Raw genomic sequence first — 24,446 nt, forward strand, 5'->3', positions numbered from 1 at the left:
CAGCTACGTATAGAGTTCTAGGCTAACCCCTTCCTCACAGGCCCCTTCTTAAAAATGCAGTGCCTCCCCCTGACACACACTTTTAGACACATCCTTAATGAGTACAAGTGCTAGGTTCAAGGTTTCTATGTCCCAGAATAACCTTTGTCTTAAACCAGGTCCAACTCTTTTCTACTTTGAAGGTACACTGTAGACATAAGAGCTCCTTCCTCCGCTCCTGTCTCCTTGGCTTCATCTTGCCTGCTGGGTGTGCCTATGGAGGACTAGCCGGGAACATGAGTGAGGCTGCTAGGTGGATGAGAGATTGTTGGTTTGAGCCCTGACCAGAGCAGGCAACCGCCGATAAGCTCTGGCACACTGCAGGCAGCAGCAGTGTGGGGTCTCGTGTCACTATAGGCTTTCTAAATGTTCTCAAGAGAAACCAAAACTCCAAATGTCTGTGGGGTACACACACTTTAAAGGGACCAAGCTTCAACTACTGTTTTTCCTTTGAGTGTTTAGCTTGCATATTGGTACGTGTACCAGAGGAAGTCAGAAAGAAGGTGTTCGATCCACTTGGGACTGGAGCTGCACATGCGGACAACAGGAATCAAATCCTGGTCCCGAAGGAGAGCAGCCAACGCTTCAGAATCATCCCTCTCCAGTCCTTAATTCAAACTTAAAATTAGACACTCATGAGGCAGTAGCAAGTGGAGTTTGAGGTCAACCTGGTCTACTCAAGCTCCAGGCTAGCTATGGTTATATAGTGAGACCATGTCCCCCAAAAACAGACATGGTGGGTGTGTACCTATAATCTCAGAATCTCAGTTACTTCAAAAACAGGCTTGGTGGTCTATGTTTATAATCCCAGTTCTTGGAAGAGGCAGAAGATCGGGAGTTTAGGTTGTTCTTAGCTCTGTAGTGAGTTCAACCATCCTGGACTGTATGAGATCCTGTCTCGAGACAAAAGTTAAAACTGTATAGCGTGGTGAAAAACTGAACCCAGCATTTGAGAGGGTAAGGCAAAAGGGTTGTTGAGAGTTCAAGGCCAGCCTGGACTGTATCATCAAGCAAGACTCTGTCTTAAGCAACAATAACAAAACCATGAAATCAAAAAATGGAGGAAACATAAGGTATGTTATGTAGCTCAGAGGTAGACTACTTGCCTACTGTTTGCAATTCGGGGTTCAATTCCAACGATAAAACAAGCCAATAGATACAGCCCAAGAACACAGGCAAAAAGTAAAATAAAGAATCCAAACAAATCCACCAGTGTGAAAACTCTGGTGTGTATTGCTAGGAACTTTTTGTGCCTGCCCTCACCTGAACAACAACCAGAGGTACACACTACCTCTGCTTCATTTTACAGATACAGAAACAGTGTGAGAGTTTAGTGGCTTGTGTGCCAAGGCTGTGAGACAAGCTCTCATTCTTTACCTTAGCCTAGCTGAAACCCACAGCAGTCCTGCCTCAGCCTTCCAAGCTGGGATTTTAAGCACGAGACACCATGTCCAGCTTGAATGAGATCTCAATATGTAGCAGAGATTGGTCTTGAACTCAGCAATCCTCCTGCCTCTGTCTTCCAAGTTCTGGAATTACAGGCATTCACCACCACTCCTTTTGTTTTGATTTGTTTTTTAATGTTTATTGCCAACGCTGACTTTTTAGAAATAGGTTTTTCAGTCTAAAGGTGGTAATCTTACAAAAAATAAATTATAGAAAGTTAAAAATAGACAAAACTTATTAATCATTTCTTCTACATTTTAATTTTAATACATGCAATTGTAGGTGGTATTTTATATTTCCTTCCAGATTCTCCCCCCCCCCCCCCCCCCGTCAACAAATGTTAAGCACTTACAGGCTAGGACCTGTGCACATGCTAGGGATATTAACCTCTGACATTCTGTGTTTCAAGAACCAAAACCCAAGTGTGCTGGCTTACCAGATCTGTAATTCCATTGTCTGAGAGTTTGAGGCCAGCCTGGACTTCATAGTTGCAGGCTAGCCTGAGCCACAGAGTGAGACTCTATCTCAACAACAAAAACAAAACCGCAGAAGAACAAAACTCTAAATAAAAGTAGAAGGACATTTCTGGTGGTTCCACGGCACCCTGCTTAGCCCCCAAGTTCTACTACAACGCCGTTCCAGAAACAAGATTCTTACTGGAGCCAAGCTTTATAGAGCTTGAGAGTACCTGCAGCACTTGGCAAAAATGACCGGAGGGTCCTCAAGGAAAAGGTTCAGGAGGGGGCAAATGGTACGTGGCATCTAGGAAAATGACTAGGGTCCCGACGCTTGTGAAAACGATGAATGTCCACAGAAAAAGACGGTCCACAACCATGGCTACAAACTGCCAGTCCTCCTTCAGCTAAGGGTAGGCAGAAATAAATAAATAAGCTCCAGGTCCAGAGCCCTGGAAAGACCACCCCTTTCAGTTTTCCTAATGTGAGAAAAAGGCAAGTAGCTCAAAAGCCAGGCACCAGCTAGATACGAAAGTAAGGAACCAGTCGGAAAGCAGGAAGAGGGACAAAGCCAAGCACACTTCCAATCAGAAACGGAAGGGCCTCTAAGGGCGGAGCTTGAAGTTAGGGGTGGAGCCGAGGTCTCGGAGCCCGCGTCAGACTCTGGACTTACTGCGTCGTGGTCCTCCTGTTCCTGCAGCTGTCTGGCCATGTAGTTGATTGAAGAAATGACCTCGCGGAGCTCCTGAGGCAGACCTACAGCCCGGGTTGGTCCGTCAATAAATCGTCTCAGGTCCGGGGCAGATGATTCAGGCTGAAACCTGTGTGTGTAGGGCGGGGACTGTTTCACCACACACGGGGGTTCAAAGAGAACAAGCAGTTCTAGTTGACCTGTTGACCCTGCTCCAGCTGCCTCCTCCAACAACCTGGTACTTCTCAAAACCTGAGAGAGCCCTTCCGGATCTCCCTGGCAGCACAGACCTCTCCAGACTTTTGCAAGTTTCTGGCTCTTTAAACTTGAAAATGCTTCGGGTTCCCAATACAAAAACTGACAGGGTTACAACTCCCATGATGCTAGGCCACACTACCTTCCGCGGTCTTCAGGGAGCTATAGCTCTCCCTTGCCCACGTGACTGACTTAAGCCTTACCTGTTAAGTTTAGGGAAAAGAAAATCACTTGGAGGCTTCCGGATGAAATATTCATCAGTTCCTCGGCCCCAGCCACTTCTTGGAGAAAAGGGGTGACGTGGTTCGGGTAGTTGGTCTAGTTGGTCTCTCTCCGGTTTGGGCCTCTTCAGACCCAGGTATGGAGGGAGCTTGTGAATGAAGATCTATAGAGTAGTGACATATTACAGAGGGCTTTCAGACCACAAAGGAGGCAGCTAACTATTTCCTCTCTGGGTGTCCATCCCTGTACTTAGGGACACACTCACGGATTTCCTGAGCTACACACTAGCAGAACCTCAACTTCACAGTTTAAGGGCTGGACAGATGGCTCAGCAGTTACGAGCAATGACTGCTCTTCCAGAAGACCCTGATTTCCAGTGCCACATGGTGGCTCACAACCATCTGTAATTCTGGTTCCAGGGTATTTGATGCTCTTCTGGCCTCAGGCATCAGGCACATAGGCAGTGCATATGTGTACACACAAAACATTCATACATGTAAAATTATATAGTATATATATATATATATATATGTCAATACATATATATATATATATATCGATCACTCCACACACAAAATGTATATACACTTTTAAAAAGAGCTCTTTTAGGTCAGATAATGGTGGCTTTAATCCTAGCACTTGGGAGGCAAAGGCAGGTGGATCTCTGAGGCCAGCCTGGTCCACAAAGCAAGTTCCAGGACAACCAAGACTGCACAGGGAAAACTGCCTCAGAAGTATAAAAAAAAAAAAAAAAAAAAAAAAAGTCTTTAATAGGTTGGGAGGCATCCTGAGAATTTTAGTGTCCAAAGTCTTCTACCCTGATGGCATCTAAAACTGAGACTGTTTCCTTGGGCCTCCACATGAACTGCATGGATGAAGAACATGCCGGATCTATGAAATGATGGGGGTGGGAAGGAAAAATACTTGTGTAATGCTTCACCACCTAACAGGTTTGGCCCTTCACTGTGCTAGCTGCAGCTCTCCGTAAGCTCCCAAAGTCAAGTCCAGGCTGGTGAAAGACAGGAGCAGAGTCTGGACACAAAACCAAATGCAAGGATGCTTCTCCTCCCTCCTTTTATTCTGTCATTTGCAGATGGGATCTTACTATGTAGCCCAGGCTAGCCTCATCTTCTCCCACACCCGGCTGGTTGTAAAATCGGGCATTGAGACAGATTGGATGAGGAGAGCTCTCTTACCTGGCGGACCCACAAGGGCATTTGGTGGGTGTGGGGTGATCGATGGTGCAGGTTGAGGACCACAACGCTAAGGATAACTGAGAAGGTGACGAGGATCATGGTAAACATGAGATACTTGATAATGATGGGGACAGCCAGGGAGGTCTCAGGCACTTTGTCGGCCAGCAGCAGCAAAAACACAGTAAGGGTCAGCAGGGCAAAAATTGAGAGCCCCATCTTCTCTCCTGGAAGACAGAGAAGGCAGAAGGAATAGTCTCCCCCCCCCCTTAAATATATTTTATTTTATTGAGACAAGGATTCTCAGTGAATCCCCAGGCTGTCCTGGGATTTGCTCTGTAGTCCAGGCTGGCCTCAACCTCAGAAATTCTCCTGCCTCTGCCTCCCAAATACTGGGATTAAAGATGTGTGCTAACACCACCAGAAGGATTAGTGTTTACCAGAAGGAAACCTCTATGGCATGAAAAACAGTCATGCCTCCAACCTAAGCGCAGGTTTATATGCAAATCTCTCTGATATTTGTTCCTCCAGCTCAGACTTCCTCTGAACTTCAGGCTTACATTCAAATGCCGACTCATTTTTCCCACTGAATATCTAAAGCACATCGCAAACTTAACGTGTCTACAAACTCCCTTACTATTCAAGCTGTTCTCCTAGCTGGGCCAGGCACGGTTCTGTAGCCCAATTGCTCTCAAGGCTGAGACAGGAGGATTGCAAGTTCAAAGCCTGCTTCTGGGTTACAGAATAAATTCAAGGTCAACCTGGACTGTTTAAGCAAACAGGGCTGGGTGAGACTGGGAATCCAAATGAGCTGGTACAGTGCTAACCTTGCTTGCATGCTTAAGACCCTGGATTCAATTCTTAGTACCAGAATTTTTTTTTTAAAGGTTGGGATATAGGTATCATTATGTTATCTTACTACCATATAAAGCAAATTAGGCCTAGCATGGTGTCACACCAATCCTCGAACTTTGGTGGTAGAGGCAGGAGGATCAGGAGCTCAATGCTTCAACTGCATGTTGAATTCAAGGCTAGCCTGGGCTACATGAAACTCTAAAAACGAGACAAACACACATACGCAAAGACACGCGGGCACACACACACTTTAAAGACAGGGCTGAACTTTGTAGCTTTGGCTGGCCTGGAGCTCACTGTTCATGTCAGGATGTGCGGTGTGGGGGGAGCTGGGATTAAAGGCATTGCCACCACACTTGGTTTCAGTGTGGCATCTAACAGTGCAATGATATTTCATCCAAAGAAGTTCCTTTTGTGTTTGGTTTGGAGGTGTATTATTTTCTGGTTTGCTCATGCTGGTCTTGAACTCAGGGCTCCAGTGCAGGAGCTCATGCCACCATACTTGTCACATACTCTTGAGACAGGGTTTTACGTTGTCTTCGGGCTGGCCTGGAACTGACTTACTATATGCATTTCAGACTGGCCTCAAATTTAAAGTGATCCCCCTGCCTCAATGAGTACTGGGTTCTGGGTGTGCACCTTCCTCTCTATCCTTTCAAACCTCTGTTTTGCAAATGTAGGTGACATCCTCTCACTGGGACACCATTGTGCTCTCCTACCTGGCAGGTCCTTCTGCCTGAAACCTGAGGGCTATTCCCTACCCACTTAAAGCCCTTGAGGCATTGGCTAACATCAAATCTTACTCATTTTCACTCATATTCATTTTGAGGACATGTGTGTGCGTGCATATATAGTACATGTGTATATATAGGAGAGCAAGAGCCATGCCCAGAGGACAGTTTTCAAGAGTTATTTCTCTTTCATCATGTGGCAGTCAATTGAACTCAGGTCATCAGGCTTAGCAGCAAGCACCTTTCCTGGCTGAGCCATCTTGCCAACCCATTTTGCTTTTTGAATGGTTTCAAGTAGCCCTGTCTCTTACTGGAACGTAATACTGTAGTCTAGGTTAGCCTCGCCTGCCCCTGCCTCCTGAGTGTTGGGGTTAAAGATGTGTGCCATCATGCCCAGGTATTTATTCACTCATTCATTCCTTTTTATTCTTTGGGCCTAGGGACCAACTGCAGGGATGCTGTTTTGAAATTGCAGCCTCTAAGGTTAAGGATGGAGTTTGGTTGGTACAGTGCTTCCCCAGCATACAGGGAGCCCTGGGTACAATCCCCAACACCCCATAAACTGGTGTGGTAACACATGCCTGGAAAGAGTCCTATAGTCCCGGGGACAGACGGAGGCTATCAGACTTGACAGCACGTGCCTTAGCCAGCTGAGCCTCCTGTCTAGCTCTGTTTGATTTTTGAGACCAGATGTCACATACTCAAGCTGGCCTTGAGTTCCCTGTGCTCAGAGGGTGACCTTGACTTTATGATCATCCTGTCCTTCCTCCTGTCCCTGGCGCTAGGATAACAGGGCTTGCTACTGTGTCTGGTTCATTCTGTGATAAGGGTCAACGGCTTTGAGCATGAGAGGCAAACACTACAGCTACATCCCAAGCCCTTTTTTGAGACGGGATCTCACTTTGTAGCCTTACATCCTCCCTATGTAGCCTGGCAGCCTCAAACTCTTTGTTCTCTGAGTGCCGGTTTAACAGGAGTCCCTCCCCTCCCCATTTAATCTTTCCAACCCCTCCCTCTTTTATTTTTCTCTTTAAAACTCATTCAGAAGCTGGGTATGGTGCACACACCTTTAATCCCAGCACTCAGGAGGCAGAGGCAGGTAGGTAAAGGCCAGCCTGGTCTACAGAGGGAGTTCCAGACAGCCAGGACAACACAGAGAAACCCTGTCTTGGAAAAAAAAAAAAAAAAAAAAAACACGAAATAAAACAACAAACAAAAATATGTGTTCTTTTCTAACATAGAATCAATTTATTGACTGACATCCCCACTAGAAGAAAGTCGGGGATTTTATTTACTTGTTTGTTGTTTGTTTATAAATGGGTTCTAGAAATTGAGCTCAGGGCTTCATGAATGCATACAAGGTAAATGTTCAGCCAACTAAACCTGCCACCCCTGCACCCCCCAATTGCTTGGGATGGAATCCAGGGCTTCCTGTATGGTAGACTAGCTCTACAGACCTCCTCTAGTGCTCTAGCACTGAGCCACGTTCTCAATCCAGTTTTTATTGTATTTATTCCCTGATACATTTTCAGTGCTCTGCACATCACAGGATTCCCACAGACATAGTTGCATGAACAAATTGACCAATCTCTGTAGCTTTTTCAAGAACAATATAGCAATTTGAAGAATCTAAAAATAAAAACAGTATACAAAAGTGGATGATTCCTCCCGTGTCATACAAGAGACCTTACAAACTTCCTGAAAGCTACTGAAAGAAATAAGCTATACAGCTCACTCTATTTTGGTCCTGTAATACTAGGTTCCAAGACTGCCCTGTTCCAGAAGAAAGTGATTGTATTTGTAAGTAGGTTCTTTTTTCTTTTTAACATTGTGTGTGTGCGCATGCGTGTGTGTGTGTGTGTGTGTGTGCGTGTGTGTGTGTGTGTGTGTGTGTGTGTGTGTGTGCGCGCGCGCATGCGTGAGTGTGTGTCCAAGAACTTGAAGGTTCCATATTAGACCCAGGTCCTCAAGTTTGGTTGCAAGCATCTCGCTTACTGAGTCATCTTACAGGACTTGGAAATATGTACTTGGATAACATCTCTTTTCCTTTCTGGATAGAGGACAGGATGCTAGAGATGAGGAAAACACACGGGTCTGTTTATTCATTTTCACATTTGCTTGCTTTGTTTTTTGGATTTTTTTTTTTTTTTTTTTTTTTTTTTTTTGAGACAGGGTTTTGCTTATGAAACTCCAGGTAAGCTCATACTCATTGGCCTCAAACTCTTGGCAATTCTCCTGCATCAACCTCCCAAATGCTAAGATACTGACCTGAGTGTGATGCCAGGAAAACTGACTTTAACTCCTTCAGCCTCTTAACCCTTCTCTATAACTGGAAATGACAATCTGGCACTTACCTGAAAGGTTACTGTAAAGATTGGAATTTACATATATGATCCAATTGTATCACCTTCCAACAATTGTTCAAAAGCATCGGACAAACAAATTTGCATAGATCCTAGTAGGTACCAGGTAGAGTTTTATTAACCTGGTCACTGTTCAAAATCATTCCATGCAGTGGAGACAGCAATTGCCCCATCCAGATCAGGAAACTCAGATACACAGTCATGACGGAACTTGTCCATAATGACTGTTGCTATTTTGTACTTCCTTATAGAGAAAAGTCAACTCTCATTTCCTAATGAGACAGCCAGATAAGGCACCAGTTGGTGTCTGGAAGGTAGGAGGAAGGTGGTTTGCTATGAATGGGAAACACAAAAAGTTGGCTTAGCCTGGAATTTGGTTTGTCATAGACGTGGGAGCTCCAAGAATGGGAAGCTGGGATTCTAAAGGGACAGAGTGAAAATGTTACTGAGTGAGGAGAAGCCCTGAGGCAGAGGGGGTGCAGAGCCTGTAGTTGGGTCTAGTTGTGCATGGGGAGAACCTGGGATGGCTGATATCCAATCCATGATGGTTTGAGTTGGCAAGAAACCTAAGATGGGAGCTGGAGAGGTTGCTCAGTAGTTAAGAACACTCACTGCTTGTCTAGATGAACTTCAGTGTGTTCATTTCACACACCTGGGAAAAGGACTTTTCAATAGGAATGACCTCATCAGACTAGCCTGTGGGCAAGTAGGGGGCAGTTTCTTAAGTGATAATTGATACAGAAAAGCCCAATTCACTGTGGGACAGTGCCATTCCTGGGCAAGTGGTTCAGGATTGTATAAAGAAAGTAGCTGACTAAACCAAAGGAAACAAGCCAGGAAGTAATGCTTTTTCATGGTCTGGTTTTCAGTTCTTACTTTGAGCTCCAGCCTTGGCTTATCTCGATAGTGAACTGTAACCTGTAAGCTCAATAAAACCCTCTCCTCCTATATGTTGGTTTGGGCCAGTCTTTTATTGCAGCTACAAAAGAGAAAACTAGTGTTCTGTCTGGTCTGAGGAGTTCAGATCCCAGTACTTCCTGCCCCAGGATTCTCAGGAATGCCTGGAACTCCAGCTTCTCTGTGTGTGTTTGTGTGTGTGTGTGTATGTGCAACTGTGTATGTGTGTGTGCACGCAAGCTCAAGCACACAGTCTTCTTCTTTTCAAGTCAGAGTTTCTTTGTACAGCCTTGGCTGTCCTGGAACTCGCTCTATAGACCAGGCTGGCCTGGATCTCAAAGACCCAGCTGCCTCTGCCTTCAAGTGCTGGGATTAAAGGTGTGGGTCATCACTACCAGCTCACAGACAAATCTTAGAAAACAAAAACTAATCTGGACTAAAAGGTGAGAAGGAAGAAGCGGGGCTAACGACACAGAGGGCCTGGAGCCCGTGTCCGTTACCTGCATCTGGTGGAAGGTAGAAAACAAAGATGGCCAGGAGGGTGATGAGGATGCACGGGGCAATGACATTGACCAGGTAGAAGAGAGGCTTCCTCCGAATAATGAGATAGAAGATAACTTCCTCACGATGTCCTTCCTTCCCTCCTCTCCGATCCCCTGGTAGTTGGATTAGCCTAGAGGGCTTGTGGATAATCTCCCACTGGCCATTCTCTGGAGAAGGAGACAGTATTAGTAAACCCAGGTGTGGTAGCTGCCCTTAGTCAGCGCCTCATATGGCACACTGCTAGGCAGCCCACCTCTAATAAAGAAATCTCAACTTCCATATTTGTTTTGTTTTTCTGTTTGTTTGTTTTGAATATTTGTGTGTGTGTGTGTGTGTGTGTGTGTGTGTGTGTGTACACGTGAATTCAAAGGTCAAAGGACAACTTTTGGAGTTCTCTCCTTCCACTGTTCCCGGGACTGAATTCAGGTTGTCAAATTTGCATTTACACTGAGCTATCTCATCTTCCCTGTGTGTGTGTTGTATGCACTTTTCGTTTGTCGTTTTAAGAATCAGGGCCGCTGAATGTAGTCCAGGCTGGCCCTGAATATACAGCCACACTCCTGCCTCACCCCTCCCTCCCCTCCAAGTGCTGGACTTGAAAATCTGGCTTATCCTGCTTGGCTTCCTTATCCATATTTGCAGTATTGATCATCATCCCCAAGTTGCTGACCCCACCAGGTTCACTGTCGATCAGCCTTGGATGTGAGAACCATGCCTACTCACCAATGAAGGTCCCTTCGTGAATGTAGATTTCCTGCCTCTCCTGTCCGTCAGGGTCTAGGCCTGTCTTCAGGCTGACCTCGGAGCTATCATAGCTGTAGGAACTAAACACCATGGTGCAATTCTGCCAGTCAAAGGGGAAGTAGGTGACCTGGATGGAGGGGAAGACACTGGAGCTGCCAAAGAGCTGGCAAGGAAGGACTCGGGAAGTTTGGGAGGTCATTGGATTCGGGTTACAAAGGAGAAGGGATCGTCAGAGAAATGGCAGACAACCTTTGAAGAAGGCAGAAAACCAAAGCAGGGCAGTGTAAAGTCAGGCATACAAACAAGAGGTTTGGGTCAGGAGGAATTATGGCACAGGATTGGGCGGAGCTGGGGAGCGAGGAAGTCTGAGAACAAGACAAAGTTTGGAAACCTGGATGCTGCAGCTGCTGCGATAGAGACCAGGGGGTTGCCAGCGCACAGAGCCCTCAAAGGATACCACGACGTTAATGTCCAGGGCAACGTCAAAATTTCCATCATTGCTAAAGGAAAGAGATCTTTTTATTTGGGATCTGGATCTGTCCTCCGGAGACCCTGCCCCCTCCCTGATGGTTCAAACCCCCCCCCACGCCCCCCGCATGGCTTACCCTAATCCCCTCATGCCTCAACCCCGCCCAGGCTTTAGAAAGACCCTACTTGTTCAGCAACACCACGTCAGGGAGCCAAACGGACTCCGCAGAGATGCGGAGAGAATCGATGCCTTCGTGTTCTGCGGGGTCCCAGCTTAACCTGTAGTCGGTCCACTCCTAGAGGAGCAGAGGCTAAAAGCACTGTTCCGGCTAGAGGCCTGGAAGAGGCTTCAGGGGTCGCGAGTGCCAGCAAGAGGTGCAAAGGGGAGTAGCTCAGGGTGACTAGTGGGTCCATGGGAAAGGGATCTGGCTCTGCCTTCACTCTCTGGGATTCACATTAACTAGTTTCCTCCCTCATCCCCCGACCCCGCAGACCCCGCACGGAACTCTCTTTCTTCAGTCTAAAACAAAGAGGGGGACCTAAAGAGATACCTAATCGGTTAAGGGCACTGGCTGCTCTTCCAGAGGACCCAAACTGGAAGGCCCAACCATCTGTCACTCTAGTTCCATGAGATCAGAGGCCCTTGTCTGGCTTCCGCCGGCACCAGTTATGCATGTGGTTTACAGACATATATAAGCAAAACACACATTCACATAAAACAGAAACAAAACAATTTAAGAAATAACAGAAAAGATTGCACTAGCTATCCTACGACATTTTAAGGGATGGGAATTCAAATTAGTGATCCCCAAACTTGTGCCTTAAATAATTGTTGATCGAGCTTCTGTTTCAGTTATTATATGTGTACATTATGAACATAAGTACTATTTTAAAAAATCTTCCTGGGCTGAGCATTCTAGGAGATTAATATAAAGGAGACGGGGTGCCCTTCCCTAACCCACGGGGTCTCCATACCAGGTCTAAGTACACCTTTGTGCTCATTTCTTCATCCTTTTCGTTCTAGAATGGAAAAATTTTAAAGGCAGAAGTGAAATGAAGTAGGTAGGAACGCGGGCTTGGCAGGTTACTTTCTTCACGGAATCTCTAGCCCCTTTCTTTAAGTTGCACCATTTTGGGTGCAAATTCCATCTCATATCAACCTCAAAACACCAGACCCTGAGGCCTGCTTTCCTTTCTTATCTCTTGGTTAAGTCTCGAGCCACGCCCAGCGTCTAATGGATTCAACTCTGAATCTCCGCTCAGGGTTGTTTATTGACTGCTTGGGCACCAAGCTCTGCTGGACTTTGCTAGAATATACACGGGCCCCGCCTCGAGGTCTTCCCGGTAGGTCCTTCTGCCCCAGCTCCGCCTCAAAACCCGCCCACAGGCGGGTAAGCGGAACAGTAGTCTGTGTCTATCATAGAGGCCACGCCCCCCACGAACTAGTTCATTGGTCTGATTTTCACCCAATCACCGCCAAGGGCCTGTTCTTCTCTTAGCATAACCCGCCCACTGGCTGCCGGTCTTCTGGGCCCGCGTCTAAAGCCACGCCCCCGGCCGGTTCTGCCGGACGACCTCCACCCGCAGTGCCGCGCTCACCAGGCTGATGAGTTGCGCCAGGGTGAGGCCGATGCTGACCCCGACGCGGTCTCCCACCTCCCGTGCCGGCCTCACCGAGCTATCATAGTCCGAGAAAAGTTTCTTAAGCAATTGGCCTTCGGCTTCCGACCCGCGGGCGCCTGATGAAGGAAAACACTAAGTGATGCTTCGGGGGGCTGGCCGTGACCACTGCTCTTCTCTGCCTCTTCGGAGCCCAAACTGACTTACCTGGGGCGAGGGGCGTCCCGAGTACCCCCAGAAGCAGAAGCAGCGCCCCTAAGGCCATGGCCCTGCCTCTTTCGCTCACTGAGTTTGTCCGAAGAGCGGCCGAGGCCGCCAGGCTAGGGGAAGTGACGAGTGGCCCAGGAATGTGCACCTGTTGTCTGGGGACCAGCTGCCAGCCCACCCGCCCCACCCTGGGGACTTGGTCCCGCCCGGAGCAACTGCAGTCGCCCTCCATTCACAAATGTCAGATAACACCCCGGTTGTATAAATCATCTTTAATTCCAGAAAGCATGAAGTGGAGACCCAGTCCCCTGAGAGCCGAGAGCCAGGAGGTGGGCGGAGCCTGAGCGGGGTTTGTATGAGGGAGGAGGGCATCTCTTACAACAAGCCAGAAGTAAAAGGGCCTGAGGAAAAGTGACCTGTCTTTGAGCACTAGCCCCTCCCTTAGGACCTCCAAAGACGGTTCCACCTACATCTCCTAGACTCGGAATCTACCCCCTATTTTACTAGAGGTTCCCCATGGCTTTCCCGGTTTTCAGGTCCTTTTTGGGTACTTAAAACCCACCTGAGGTTATAAGCTGTAAGGTAAAGTAAATTCTATTTAGTTAGAAGCTCTGGGGATACATGATGAGGGGAAGCCCAAGAGGCACTTTTCTTAGGCCTGACCAGTAGAGGGCTTGGAGAAGTTGAACTTATTGCTGAGTTGGGGGTCTCATCGCTGTGAGGGGGAGTCAAGGCTGTGTCCCTATTTGTTCTTTTTAATCCTAGCGTTATTGTTGTTATAGACCTCAGCTTCCTGTTGTTTGAGACAGGGTTTCACATAGCCCAGGTTGGCTCTGAACTCACTATGTAGCCCAGGCTGGCCTCCCCCCCAACCCCCTTTACCTCGCATCATATTGGAATGGAAGACCTCAGCTTTAAAGGGGATCTGGAAGGAATTCCTGCTGAGGTAGCTAAGTGTTCAGACACAGATTTAACCAAACCTTGGCATTTTCTCCCTCTCACCTTCCCTACTAGGAGCCAGGTATATTCTTGCAGAATTCCTGTATCTTTCCCCAGACTCCCGTTTCCCTGGCAGAACCCCAGTTGGAATGCTGAAACTAGAAACCATGTGAAAATGAGGTTAGTTCTGGAGTGCGTTTTAGAAAATTATCTAGGAAAAGCAAGAAGTAGTTCTTGATCTGTTCAGTACTGATTGGTAATCTCTCTCAGTCTCCCTGTCTCTGTCTCTGTCTCTCTGTGTGTGTGTTGGCTTTTGAAACAGGGTTTTGCTGTTGTAGTTCAGAATGGCCTCCAACTCAAAATCATTCTGATTCAGCCTCCCAGATGCCGAATTACAGGAACATGCCACCACCAAGCACAGCTCAGAACCAATTAGTTCTTAATTAATCATAGCTGAGTTCTATCCATAGCTCATGCTTAAATAATCGCTAGAGAAAGTGGAAGGGTGGTTTTGAACTTACTCTAGTATAATAATATGGCTATACAGGTCCTAGTTCCATTCTGGAAAAAGGGGCTGAGAGTTGTGGTCTATGTCCTAGAGCTGAGATTCAGAAGGAAGTATGGCTCCACAAAGGTCTAGAATACCATGCTCTGGAATTGGGTGTCTCTGGGATAAGAAGGTCTAACCTGTCGTGACCTGAGACGGTTCTGATTCAGACCAAGGCCAGTAGCTACATTAGAAGGCTCAAATTCAGCCTCTTAAAAAAAAAAAAAAAAAACTAAAAAACAAAAAACTAGGTGAGGGAGGTGTCCATCTAGGTCAAGGGTAGAATTGTAAAGGATTCATACCTGGCTTCCAACACAGAACATAGGAATGGCCCTGCCTGGCTGAGGTGAACAGCTCTATCAGGACCTGTCCAGATGAAGACTGAAGGTAGAGCAGAGAAAGGAGATGAAGTCTGAGGGCCAGTGGACCAACAAGAAAGCTATGGTTTCGCAGCAATGAAAAGAAGGACATGGCTTCAGAGACTGGCTCAGCCAAGACAAAGAGAATTACTTCCCTCGCTTTGTCAGTGTTGGAACCCTGGTGCCTTTTAGGAAAAACTGGGGTTCTCTTAAGGGGCAGGAGTTAGTGTGGAGAAAAATTAAAGAGAAGTGATCAGCCAGTATCATTTCAGGCACCCCCATCTTGGAACCTCTCCGGGGCCCCTGGATCTAAGAGTTCAGCAATTCCGGAGGTCCCAGACAGCCCCTAAGCTCCCACAGGGTACAGCACCTGGTGAGACCTGGCCGCTCAGGGCATGTGTGTGGCAACAGGGGTTAGAGCAGCAAGGCCTGGAGCAGGGTTAGGAAATGGGGTGTGGCGGTGGTCCAGGGACTACATCTCAATGGGCAGGGGGACTGGAAGGGGAGGTCTCAGGAACACTGTGGAGAGAAGGCTCCCGGTACATGGCCACTGTGAAGGGGAGAGACAGGAGCAAGGAAGGAGAATTAGGCAGAGAGCCAGGAAAAACCAGAGCTCTGAGAGGCCTCCCTTCTCTTACACTCACCCTTGGAGAACCCCAGTCCAAAGGAAGAGAGCTTCCCAACCCCCCAAAGGCTAAAGCCTTTTGGCCTGGCCTGCCAGAACATCTTGTTGAACATTTATGGCCTGAGCTACGTGCCACTAAGTATTCATGTAAAGGCCAGTACCGTCCCACATGACCCACCTTTTCTTGAGCCCATACCCACCCTCCAGGAGCTTGGGCACAAAGTGGGCAGCTGCCTTGGTCTTCTTGACTCGGTTTCCCTTCATGACCCGGCCTTCCTTGTCCAGGCCGAGGTACCAGGCCCGGCCAGAACGTCGCTGGCGGTAGAGAGCAGAGGCATACAGGACATAGTAATTCTCAAAGACGCACTCCTTAAAGCGACACTCTGCTGTGAAATGCGGCTGAGGAGACAAAGATCCAGAAAGAGGCGTGGACAGAGGGGGGTGGGGGGAGAGAGAGAGAGAGAGATCACTGGCAGAATGGAGCCCTTGGGAAAAAGCAGCCAAGATATAATCCATACATTATTTGGAAAGGAGAACGGCAGCTACTGAGTCCACGCAGAAACCAGAGCACAGAGAGAATAAGGAAGAACCTGGCGGATCACCCAGGGGCAGGAACTAGATTTTTAGGGGCACTGGAAATAAGATTTCTTCTCTTTGTTCCCAACCTCTTACTTATCCAGGGGGAAAATGAGGCTTGAAGGCTGAGAAGTACAGCCCTAGCAGCTGAAAGGGTCGGGCATCCTGAGAGCCTTTAGTGAGCGGAGCTAGTAGAGATGGGTATACTCTAGAGGACGCGTTCTGGACTAGGCCCTCATCAGCCAAAACAGGAAGGACGGAGTCCCGGATGTAAGTCCCGTCTGCAGCAAAGGATGGTTATATTCTGAGGGCGTTCCCAGTCTTCCACGCCACTCAGCCTCACTGTCTTACCGAGCTGTACAATAGGCCCTCAGCGTTCATGGCCATGTAGTGACCCAGCTTAGCACTCTGGATAGTGACCACACGAAGCCCCACAGGAATCAGATTGAAGTGGGCTGGGGAAGGAGAAAGCAAGCGTCAATACCTAGGTACTTCCCTTCCACCTGAGTCCCGCTCCCAACTCCAGCCCCACTGCCTCCTTTGGGGCCCAGGAAGACAAACGGAAGGCGGCAAAGCCTGAAGAGGTGATAGGGTTGTCATCTCTTGTGCCTATCTCCCCATTTCCCACCCTGCAGCTGGTGTCCCTTCTCACTGAAGGAGCTGGTGTCCTCTGGGGTGCCCTGGATGCTTCCATCGGGATTCGCCTGGAGGTAGAAACCCTGGCGGCAGAACAGTTTGGTGACGATGCCTTTGAGCTGAGGCTCTGGAGAGAGAGACATTTATCTTTGAAAATGACATCTCTGTTCCCAGAAACATTCCTACTCTTGGCGGGATCACAGGAAAGAAGGAAGGGGAAATGAAGAGACGAGGGTTCCAGGGCCCCAGCTCCCTTATCCCCCAAGCTTCCTTCCACCTCTCTTTGATTCCTAAGGAAGCTGGGGGGGTGGGGTGGGTCCCTTCCGCTTTCTCTAATCATGAGCGTCAGCTTAATTTATTGAAATTTATTTAAATGGTTTAATTCCTTCTCCCTACCAGAGTTGGGGGAGGGGACAGGGAGAAGGTAGATGAGAGAGACATAAAAGGCAACGGACAGTGCCAGAGACGCAGGGCAATGTGTTTGCAAATGTCGGGGTGAGCAGCAAGGTGACCACAGGGAAGGGGCTCCCCCTCAGAAGTAGGGGTGGGACTGGGCTTGACTGACGCTGACTCAGCACCTGCTGCTGCAGCTGCCGCTTGCTTGGCGCGGGCCTTGCTCTGGCACAGTGCCGGCCTGTCTGACACTGACCCATCTGTCTGTCTGTCTGTCTGTCAGTCAGTCAGTCGGCGGGCTTACGAGGGTCCAGTTTTCCTTGAGACTGAGCCTCTACCCTTCAGCTAGGTAACTGGCCGGGGATGGGGGACATTTAAACCACATCAAGGAAAAGAAAGAGGGGACAGAGACGGAGAGGCAGGCTGCATCACGTGGGGGCTGGGTCCCACTCAGAGGGTGGGCTGAGGACTGTACCACTACCTATTGTTGATGGTGGGGGAGGAGGGCGCAAGAGGAACCGGCGGTGGCCTGGAGCAAGGCCAGAGGGACTCCCTAACTGTCGTACCTGGACGGGAATCACATACCAACCCTTACATCTCTCCTTTCCCATGGCTTGCTCTCTGCCGATTTCCCTGTTTCCCCCTTGTAAAAAGTGGTACGACCCCCTGCCTAAGTCTCTGTGCAGGTCTTCAGCCTGTACCGTGTGTGAGTTCCTACTGGCAAAGGGTCCCCGGCGCCAGTAAGGACTGGATTTCCGAGTCACACAGGAGTAATGGGGAGGGGGTGACAAGCACCCTTTTCGAAGCGCAGGTCACAGAAAGAGGGCGTACGGAGGGGGCTGGCTAACGAGGTAGCTGCAAGGACACCCGGGGGAGAGCTGGAGAGATTGGCTCCTGGCCAGGCGAGCTCGACCAGGAGGAATCTAGCCAAAGCGTGGAGGGGCGGGAGAACCGGAGCGGGGGCGGGGCAGCCAGGGCTGCAGAAACCCTCGGGGTGACCCAAGCGTCCAGAACCCCCCCAAGCCCCGCCACTTCGGATAGAAAGAATCGCGAGAACCCGCACGTAGGCGAAGGACCGTGGGGGGTGGGGAGTCCTGTGTTGAAGGGGGGCCGACAGGAACTGAAAAGCTTGGGGCTCCAGACTTCGCCCCTCAAACCTTCCCCCTGCCCTCGAAAGCAAGGAGATTCGGCATTACAGGCAAAGAGGAAGAAAACTGAAGGATAGTCCCGTAGATTTTTGTCGTTCTGGTCCACCTCTTCCACTTCTGGGACACCCCCCTCCTCATCGGGCTTCATTCTCCAGGGTCCCCGGCCTCAGGCAGGACTTCTGTTCGGGAGACCCCGCCCTAGCCACACTCACCTGGGCCGCGGTCCTGTCGCGTGGGCCGCCCCCCGCACAGTCGCACCTTGGACAGCAGGATGAGGAGCTGCTTCTGGCAAAGTGACTTGGTACCGCGGGGACACACGCGCCGCTGCGCCGACACCGGCCGGCTGCCCCCGGGCTCGCGGACCTCCCGCTTCTGTCGGATCAGGCTACTGGCCAACGCCGCCATCGCGCCCCGGGAGGAGACACCCCCAAACCAGCAGGCTCCGGGAGCGCCCTGGGCTCCCCAAGAGGAGCCCTCTCACCAGGGCATGCTCAGGACCCAACCCACCGCCCCACCCACAGGATCTGAAGATAAACCCCAGACCCCCAAACGTCCCCCAAACACCACCAGCTTCCACCCTTGGGCCCTGACTAGTTCCAGCCGCTCTAGGAGCTTATACTCTCCTCAGCTGACCTCACCCATGAAATTTTGTCCCCTAATGAAAGCTTTCCCCTTCCCTTCTCTCTGGGCTCTGTACCAGACAGAGGCACCTCCTCTACCCCAAAGTCAAGACCCTCCTATATTTCTAAGATGTGTTCTCAATATCCTGAGGCTTCTTTCTACCCTATTTGGGGCCGCTCCTGCCCAGCCCTACTCTTATAAAGGGCGTGGGTCCTAAGCTTCGTGGACATTAGCTCAGGCTGCTGTCAATGTCAAGAGGAGCCCAGCTCGGTTTTTTTCCTTTGCTATATTCTAAATGGAGTGGATCTCCCACTTTCTTTAAATCCCACCACCTCCAGCAAATAGGACTCAATATTCAGGCTGTCTAGGTTCAGTGAGAAGGGGTTCCCAGACCCTCTGGCTGGATAAGGCTTTTTCTCATTGTCATCCCCATTTCTAGTGCCACAGAGTCCCAGGTGCTGGGACCATTTCTTCACCTTGCTACCCTCCACTTCTTTTGAAGTCACCTCCAAACCAGCCCTTTCTAGTGCATACACCAGGTGGTTGTCTGGAGGACCCTCTGTCGCCCCGAAAAATGGAGCATCAGTTGTTTCTGTTTGTTTTCTAGTTACCCCTTAAATTTCCCCGAGGAACAACTGGAACTGCTTAGATCCCACACCCGCCAATCTAACAAGGCCCCCAAGAGAGGAGTGCACCCACGTTGTCAACACTCCTCAAATCTGAACAGGCCCTTAATAAGTCATAGCGCATCAGAGCCTCCTGCGCCAGGGCTTTCTCGTCCTCCCTGGGACTGCTATAACACCCCTTCCTTTCCCCCGACGCCCCTCAACCTGTCCTGTCCTGTTGATCCGGGCGACGGGTGCCGTGAGCTCCGGCTCCAGGCTCCTCCCTCCCTGTCACCCGCAAGCGGAGGTTTCCCCCCAACGTCGGCCTAAGCGTCCCGGACCCCCAGGAAGGAGTAAGGATGTCTCTGCAGAGCGCCTCGGTTCGGCAAAGTCAGGGCACTGGGCCTGGAGGTTGGACCAGGCAGAGCGGCGGAGGCAGCGGCAGCGGCTGTGGGAAGCTGAGGCGGCGGCGGCGACAGAGGCTCCCCCTCCTCTGCGAGCCGGCCCGGGGGCGGGGCAGGGGGCGGAGACGCTGGGAGAAGCTGGGCGGGCGGAACCCTGGGGTTCCTTGGAAGCTGTAAGTGGGGACTGTCACAGAGGCAGGCAGAGTAGAGGCAAGGCCTGCAAGTCTGGGGTTCAGAGGAGAGGAGACATGGAGCCTGATATGGCAGGGCTGTGGGTAGGGGGTAGACGGAGTAACCGACCGACAAAAATGAAAAAAAACTGTACTGCTTGGGATGGAGTTGGGGGGGAAAGTGGGGAAACGGGTGGCTGTACCACCCAGTCTGGGCTGTAACACGGCCTTAATATCTCTCTCTGCTTTGGTATGAGCCAAATTGATCAGAACCTGGTTTCCAAAAACCAGTTTCTTCCCGCATTTTGTCAGTAAATACATTCCTCCTTTCCCTCTAAAAGAATCGGGGAGAGAGGTTCTGGGAGGCAGTACCAGGATAGAAGGGGCGCCAGCCAGATTTAAAGAACTTGGGCCTCAGGCCAGGCAGAATACTGGAGAAACCTTTTAGAAAAGAGACTTTGGACCCAAACACACACTGCCTGTGTGCGAGGGGGCAGCGGTCTTCTCCATGACCCTCTCGCCAAAGGAAATACTTTTCATTCCCTTAGGAGTAGAATCTTTAATGGGTTCCGCCCCCTACGCCCGCTAAACCACCCCCTTTGCGGGCAACCTTGGCTTCCTCCACCGCCTCACGCAAGGCCTGTGCAGGGTCCCCGCGGAGCTGGGCCAATGCCCCGCGCAGAGCAGCGGAGCCACCTTCCATACGGAGCTTTCGGCCGCTCAAAAAATAATGAGGCAGCGTCCCGGCCTCTAGCACTCGGCTCAGTTCATCCAGTAGCCCGAGGCAACAAGCGCCGGCATTTTCCGGCCGAGCCAGGTAGAGCGCTGGGAGCCGCTCGCACGCCCAGTAGAGCAAGGTCCGCAGGAGGTAGGGCGCAGCGGCTCGGGTCCCCGCCACCAGCGGGCGCAGCAGCGCCTGGGCCGCCGCGTGTGCCTGAAGCAGCGGCGCGGGGATGCGCGCTTTGAGCGCCAGCTCCTGGCGGGCGAAGCACAGCTGCCATCCAGAGGTGCCTGGGAGGCTGCCTGGCACTAGGTAGAAAGACGCCGATTCAGAAACCAGTGGACCCGCCCACGAGTGGCTCCGAGCCCCGTCAGGCCAGCCAGTCACGGTCACTACAGGGACCAGGTCGAAGAGCAGGAGGTGGCGTGGGGGCTCTGGAGTGACCAAGAGGACCGTGGTGACACCCGCGTGGCGAGCTGCGTGAACTAGCCGCGGGGCGCCCGGGACCGGGATCAGGGACTCAGCAACCTCAGCCAATTTAACGAAGAACCATGAAGCTACTTGGGTCGGGCATAACGTGGGCCATGCCTTTGGAGCCTCCGACGGCTTTGGGACTGGGCTCTCCTCGGCTTCCAAGGCGTCATGACTCAGTGTTTCCAAAGGTTCAGGAGTTTCAAGATTGGTGATGTCATTAAAAGACGATAGGGACCCTGAAAGGTCACTAGATGACTTTCGCAAAGACATATGTGGCTCAGATTCATGTGACTGATTTACAGAGTTTTCCCGGTCGGTGGGACTCTCTTTGCTGTGTGTTTGGTGAGTCACATCACTTTCTTCTGGGACAGGGGGGCCTAGGCAATCCTGCCAGGCCTCCCGGACCAAAATTCCGCGCGTCAGTTCTGGAAGGCGGAGCCATGCAGAACAGGATTCCAGATCCAGTAGCAGCTCGGGCCCAGTGCCATCCAGAGAAAATACAGGCACAAGGAGTGTAAAGCCCGCATCATAATGAGGTCCCCGGGAGTAAGGACCTAAGGGGGCGTGCCCTAAATCTATGGAACCTTCGCGAATCCCACCGCGAAGCAGCAAGAGTTCTGCCTGGGGTGGAAAACGAGGGTCCTGGCGGTGAACTAGACCTAAAAGCAGAAAAAAAGGTCGTGAAGGTATCATGGTTCAAAGCCGGCACGGGCCGGGGTTTGCAAATTCCCACAGTTGCTAATTACTTACCAAGCAGAGAGAAGACAAAATCCTTGGCTCGGAGAAGATCAACTCCAGGCTTGGGCCCTTCACTCCAACTCTCCTGAACACCCAGCTCCTGAATCAACTGAGTGAGCTCCTGGAGCTGTGCTCCAGAGCAGAAGTCTAAGTCTGTGAGAGGCCGAGCTGGGGCTGGGGGCGGTGGGCCCCACCAGGGGGCACCCCCCCAGACGGTGGAAGCCATGGTTCTCTATTGTGTGGTGCTGGAGCACAGATCCGTTAGCTTCGGCAGGCCTTTCTTTTGCAGCCCCCAAGTTCTCCAGTTTCCCCCTCCCTCTGAGGCAGAGCAAGGGCTGCAGACAGTCCACAAGTGGCTTTTGTAGACGGTGTGCTGTGTGTGTAGTCTTCAGAATGAACAAGTGACTATTTCCTTTGGTTGTCTTCTAAGCAGGTTGCCCCACGGTGAATCGGTTCACCTAACTCAAAGGCTATTTGGTTCCTCCTAAGAATACAATAGCTAATCTCTGCCACCAGCCTTTGCCCACCTCCCTTTACCTCTTTTTAAGAAGGGTTTATTGGTCCGCGGCTTTCCGATGAAGGGGCAGCTGGAAAGGTGGTGGACAGAAAGCAACGTAAAGGACTGTACAGGTAACTTCCTGGTGGTCACATGTCCACGCCCTTTTCTGGAAGCTGTCTGGGTGGCTCCAGACTGGTTCCCGCCTCCTGAGAGAGTTCAGTCACGCCTTTCACCCTGCTGAGAGGTTGTTACCCTGGGAGTTGTAGTTTGTGTCCCGCGATATAGGCGGCCTCGGAGCCTACACACCCTTTCCGTCGTTTTGAAGTAGTGTCTACTGGAAGCTGGAGTTCTTTTCTTCCCTTTCAGTTTATTTATTTAGTCTGCACAAATCGTTCCAGGTAGAGAGGCCTGCATAGTGAGACCCTGTCTAATAATAAAATAAAATAGGAATAGTGCACGTGACTTGTCCAGGGTCAGAGTTGAGGTAGGGGACTGGTGGGAAAGCATCTTCCTGGAGTCAGGAATACATGGGACCAGACATCTGAATCTTAGAAGGGATAGCAGCCAGCGATGCTCACATCAGACGTGCAGAATCGTGACAGGAAAACCACTTGGGAATTCAAAGTTACATGCACACAGACGTTATTAGGACTAATTGAAAGTCCAGAGAAAACTCCCAGCTAGGTTAGGTCAGGCCACAAAAACTAGGGCAGGAAGTTACTTTCAGTAACCTATGCTACCAGACACCAGAATAAGATATCAGAATATAGCACAGACTCAGGATGGGACCGAGTGTGTGGACAAACTCCTAGAACCAGAGCTCACTTAGGAAGCCCAGACCTAAGGGGTTTCAAGTTACTGCCAAAGAGGTATATATACCCTTCCCCTTCATCCACGAGGGAGAAAGCAGAGAACCAGGAACACAGGTTTATATATCTGTGACCCAAGAGGCCAGATTAAGAGAAGTGAAGACAGGTTTGTTTGTTTCAATTTATATTGTGTATGGGTGTTTTGTCTGTGGGCCATCTGTGTGCCTGGAGTTCTTAGAACCAGAAGATGGCCTCAGATTTCCTGGGACTGGAGTTACAGATGGTTAGTTAGCCATCATGTGAGTGCTAGGAATTGAACCTGTGTTCTCTTGGCTGCTGAGTTCTCTCAAGTCCCATATATGAGCAGTTTTTGCCTATGTGTGTGTGTACTGGTGCACGTGTATGTGTGTGTGTGTGTATGTGTGTGTGTGTGTGTGTGTGTGTGTGTGTTGATGGTAGTGGTGATCAGAGAACAACTTGTGGAAATTGGTCCTCTCCTTTCACCATGTATCACCCAAAGGTCAAACTCAAGTATCAGGCTTCACCGTTTTACCCACTGAGCCATCTGGCTAGACTTCTCCGCCCCCTCTCTCTTTCTCTTTGTATTGTTTTTCTTTTTCTTTTTCTTTTTTTTTTTTTTTTAATAGTACAGAATAGAGTTTATTCAGGTCATGGGGAGAGTTAAAGGGGCAGTAGAGCAGAAAGAGGGAAGAGGAGGGTAGAGAAGTAGAGGAGTAGAGGCCATGAGCACGTGGAGAGAGAGTGGGGAAGGGAAGGAGGAGAGGAGGGGTAAGGGTGGGAGAGCAAGAGGGTAAGAGCTGTATTGTTTTTCAAGGGGATGTTTCTCTGCTTAGCCCTGGCTATCCTGAAATTCGCTGTGTTTTTCAGGCTGGCCTTGAACCTGGCCATCTGCCCACCTCTGCCTCCAGAATGCTGGGATTAAAAGTGTGTACCATGGGCTGGAGAGATGGCTCAGCAGTTAAGAGCACCGACTGCTCTTCCAGAGGTTCTGAGTTCGATTCCCAGCAACCACATGGTGGCTCACAACCATCTGTAATGGGATCTGATGCCCTCTCCTGGTGTGTGTGTACTCATATAAATACAATAAATAAATAAATCTTAAAAAAAAAAAAAAGTGTGTACCACTACCCAGCTTTTCTCTTTTTTCTATGTTTTCACTTTGTGTGATTGTGCATGTGCACATCCATATACCCATATCACAGTTTGCTCGAGGAGCTCAAAGGACACTATACAGTAATGGGCTCTTTTGAACCCTGAGATCAAACGCTCATCAGACTTAGAAGCAAGCATCTCTGCCTTCTGAGCAATCTCACCAGACCCCTTTTCTTTGTATTGAAACAGGTATCATACAGGTCAGGTTGTTCTTGAATTTACTATATATTAGTGCTTGGTCTTGAACTCCTACTTCAGTCTCTACTTCCCAAATTCTGAG

General features: G+C 49.9%; 3 protein-coding genes across 5 annotated transcripts; all 3 read right to left on the reverse strand.

The window, feature by feature from the left end:
• Positions 1–1,817: 1,817 nt before the first annotated feature.
• On the reverse strand, positions 1,818–12,837 carry CHRNB1 (cholinergic receptor nicotinic beta 1 subunit). The gene is made up of 11 exons (XM_080922307.1): positions 12,730–12,837; positions 12,502–12,641; positions 11,878–11,922; positions 11,089–11,198; positions 10,826–10,934; positions 10,414–10,561; positions 9,648–9,857; positions 4,305–4,528; positions 3,090–3,271; positions 2,614–2,761; positions 1,818–2,347 (listed from the first exon to the last, which is right to left on the reverse strand). Exons 1-11 carry the CDS (start codon positions 12,785–12,787, stop codon positions 2,207–2,209), a joined length of 1,515 nt encoding a protein of 504 aa, XP_080778433.1. The 5' UTR covers positions 12,788–12,837; the 3' UTR covers positions 1,818–2,206.
• Positions 12,838–14,997: 2,160 nt separating this feature from the next.
• Positions 14,998–18,357, reverse strand: FGF11 (fibroblast growth factor 11; the record flags this gene model as incomplete). Of its 3 annotated transcripts, none has more annotated exons than XM_080922250.1 (5): positions 14,998–15,124; positions 15,400–15,514; positions 16,127–16,230; positions 16,428–16,538; positions 18,165–18,357. In XM_080922250.1, 5 exons carry the CDS (start codon positions 18,355–18,357, stop codon positions 15,054–15,056), a joined length of 594 nt encoding a protein of 197 aa, XP_080778376.1. The 3 variants fall into 3 exon arrangements, with proteins under 3 accessions (XP_080778376.1, XP_080778374.1, XP_080778375.1); XM_080922248.1 differs by having other exon boundaries at positions 15,400–15,598; XM_080922249.1 differs by having other exon boundaries at positions 15,085–15,124; positions 15,378–15,598.
• Positions 18,358–20,311: 1,954 nt separating this feature from the next.
• TMEM102 (transmembrane protein 102) lies at positions 20,312–21,911 on the reverse strand (the record flags this gene model as incomplete). Its single annotated transcript, XM_080922929.1, has 2 exons — positions 20,312–21,606; positions 21,698–21,911. The coding sequence occupies 2 exons, from the start codon at positions 21,909–21,911 to the stop codon at positions 20,312–20,314; spliced, it is 1,509 nt and encodes a 502-aa protein (XP_080779055.1).
• Between the last annotated feature and the right edge of the window lie 2,535 nt (positions 21,912–24,446).

Source organism: Micromys minutus (assembly GCF_963924665.1).
Source record: "Micromys minutus genome assembly, chromosome: 10".
Lineage (NCBI taxonomy): Eukaryota > Metazoa > Chordata > Mammalia > Rodentia > Muridae > Micromys > Micromys minutus.

Bases quoted from the DNA above. Each gene is read 5' to 3' on its own strand.
- CHRNB1 (XM_080922307.1), bottom strand. From the start codon at position 12,787: ATGGCCTTAGGGGCGCTGCTTCTGCTTCTGGGGGTACTCGGGACGCCC. The intron at 10,935-11,088 runs GTAGGGTCTTTC...TCTTTCCTTTAG, and splicing joins GACGTGGTGTTGCTGAACAA to CAATGATGGAAATTTTGACG. The intron at 9,858-10,413 runs GTGAGTAGGCAT...CTCCTTCTCCAG, and splicing joins TCACGAAGGGACCTTCATTG to AGAATGGCCAGTGGGAGATT.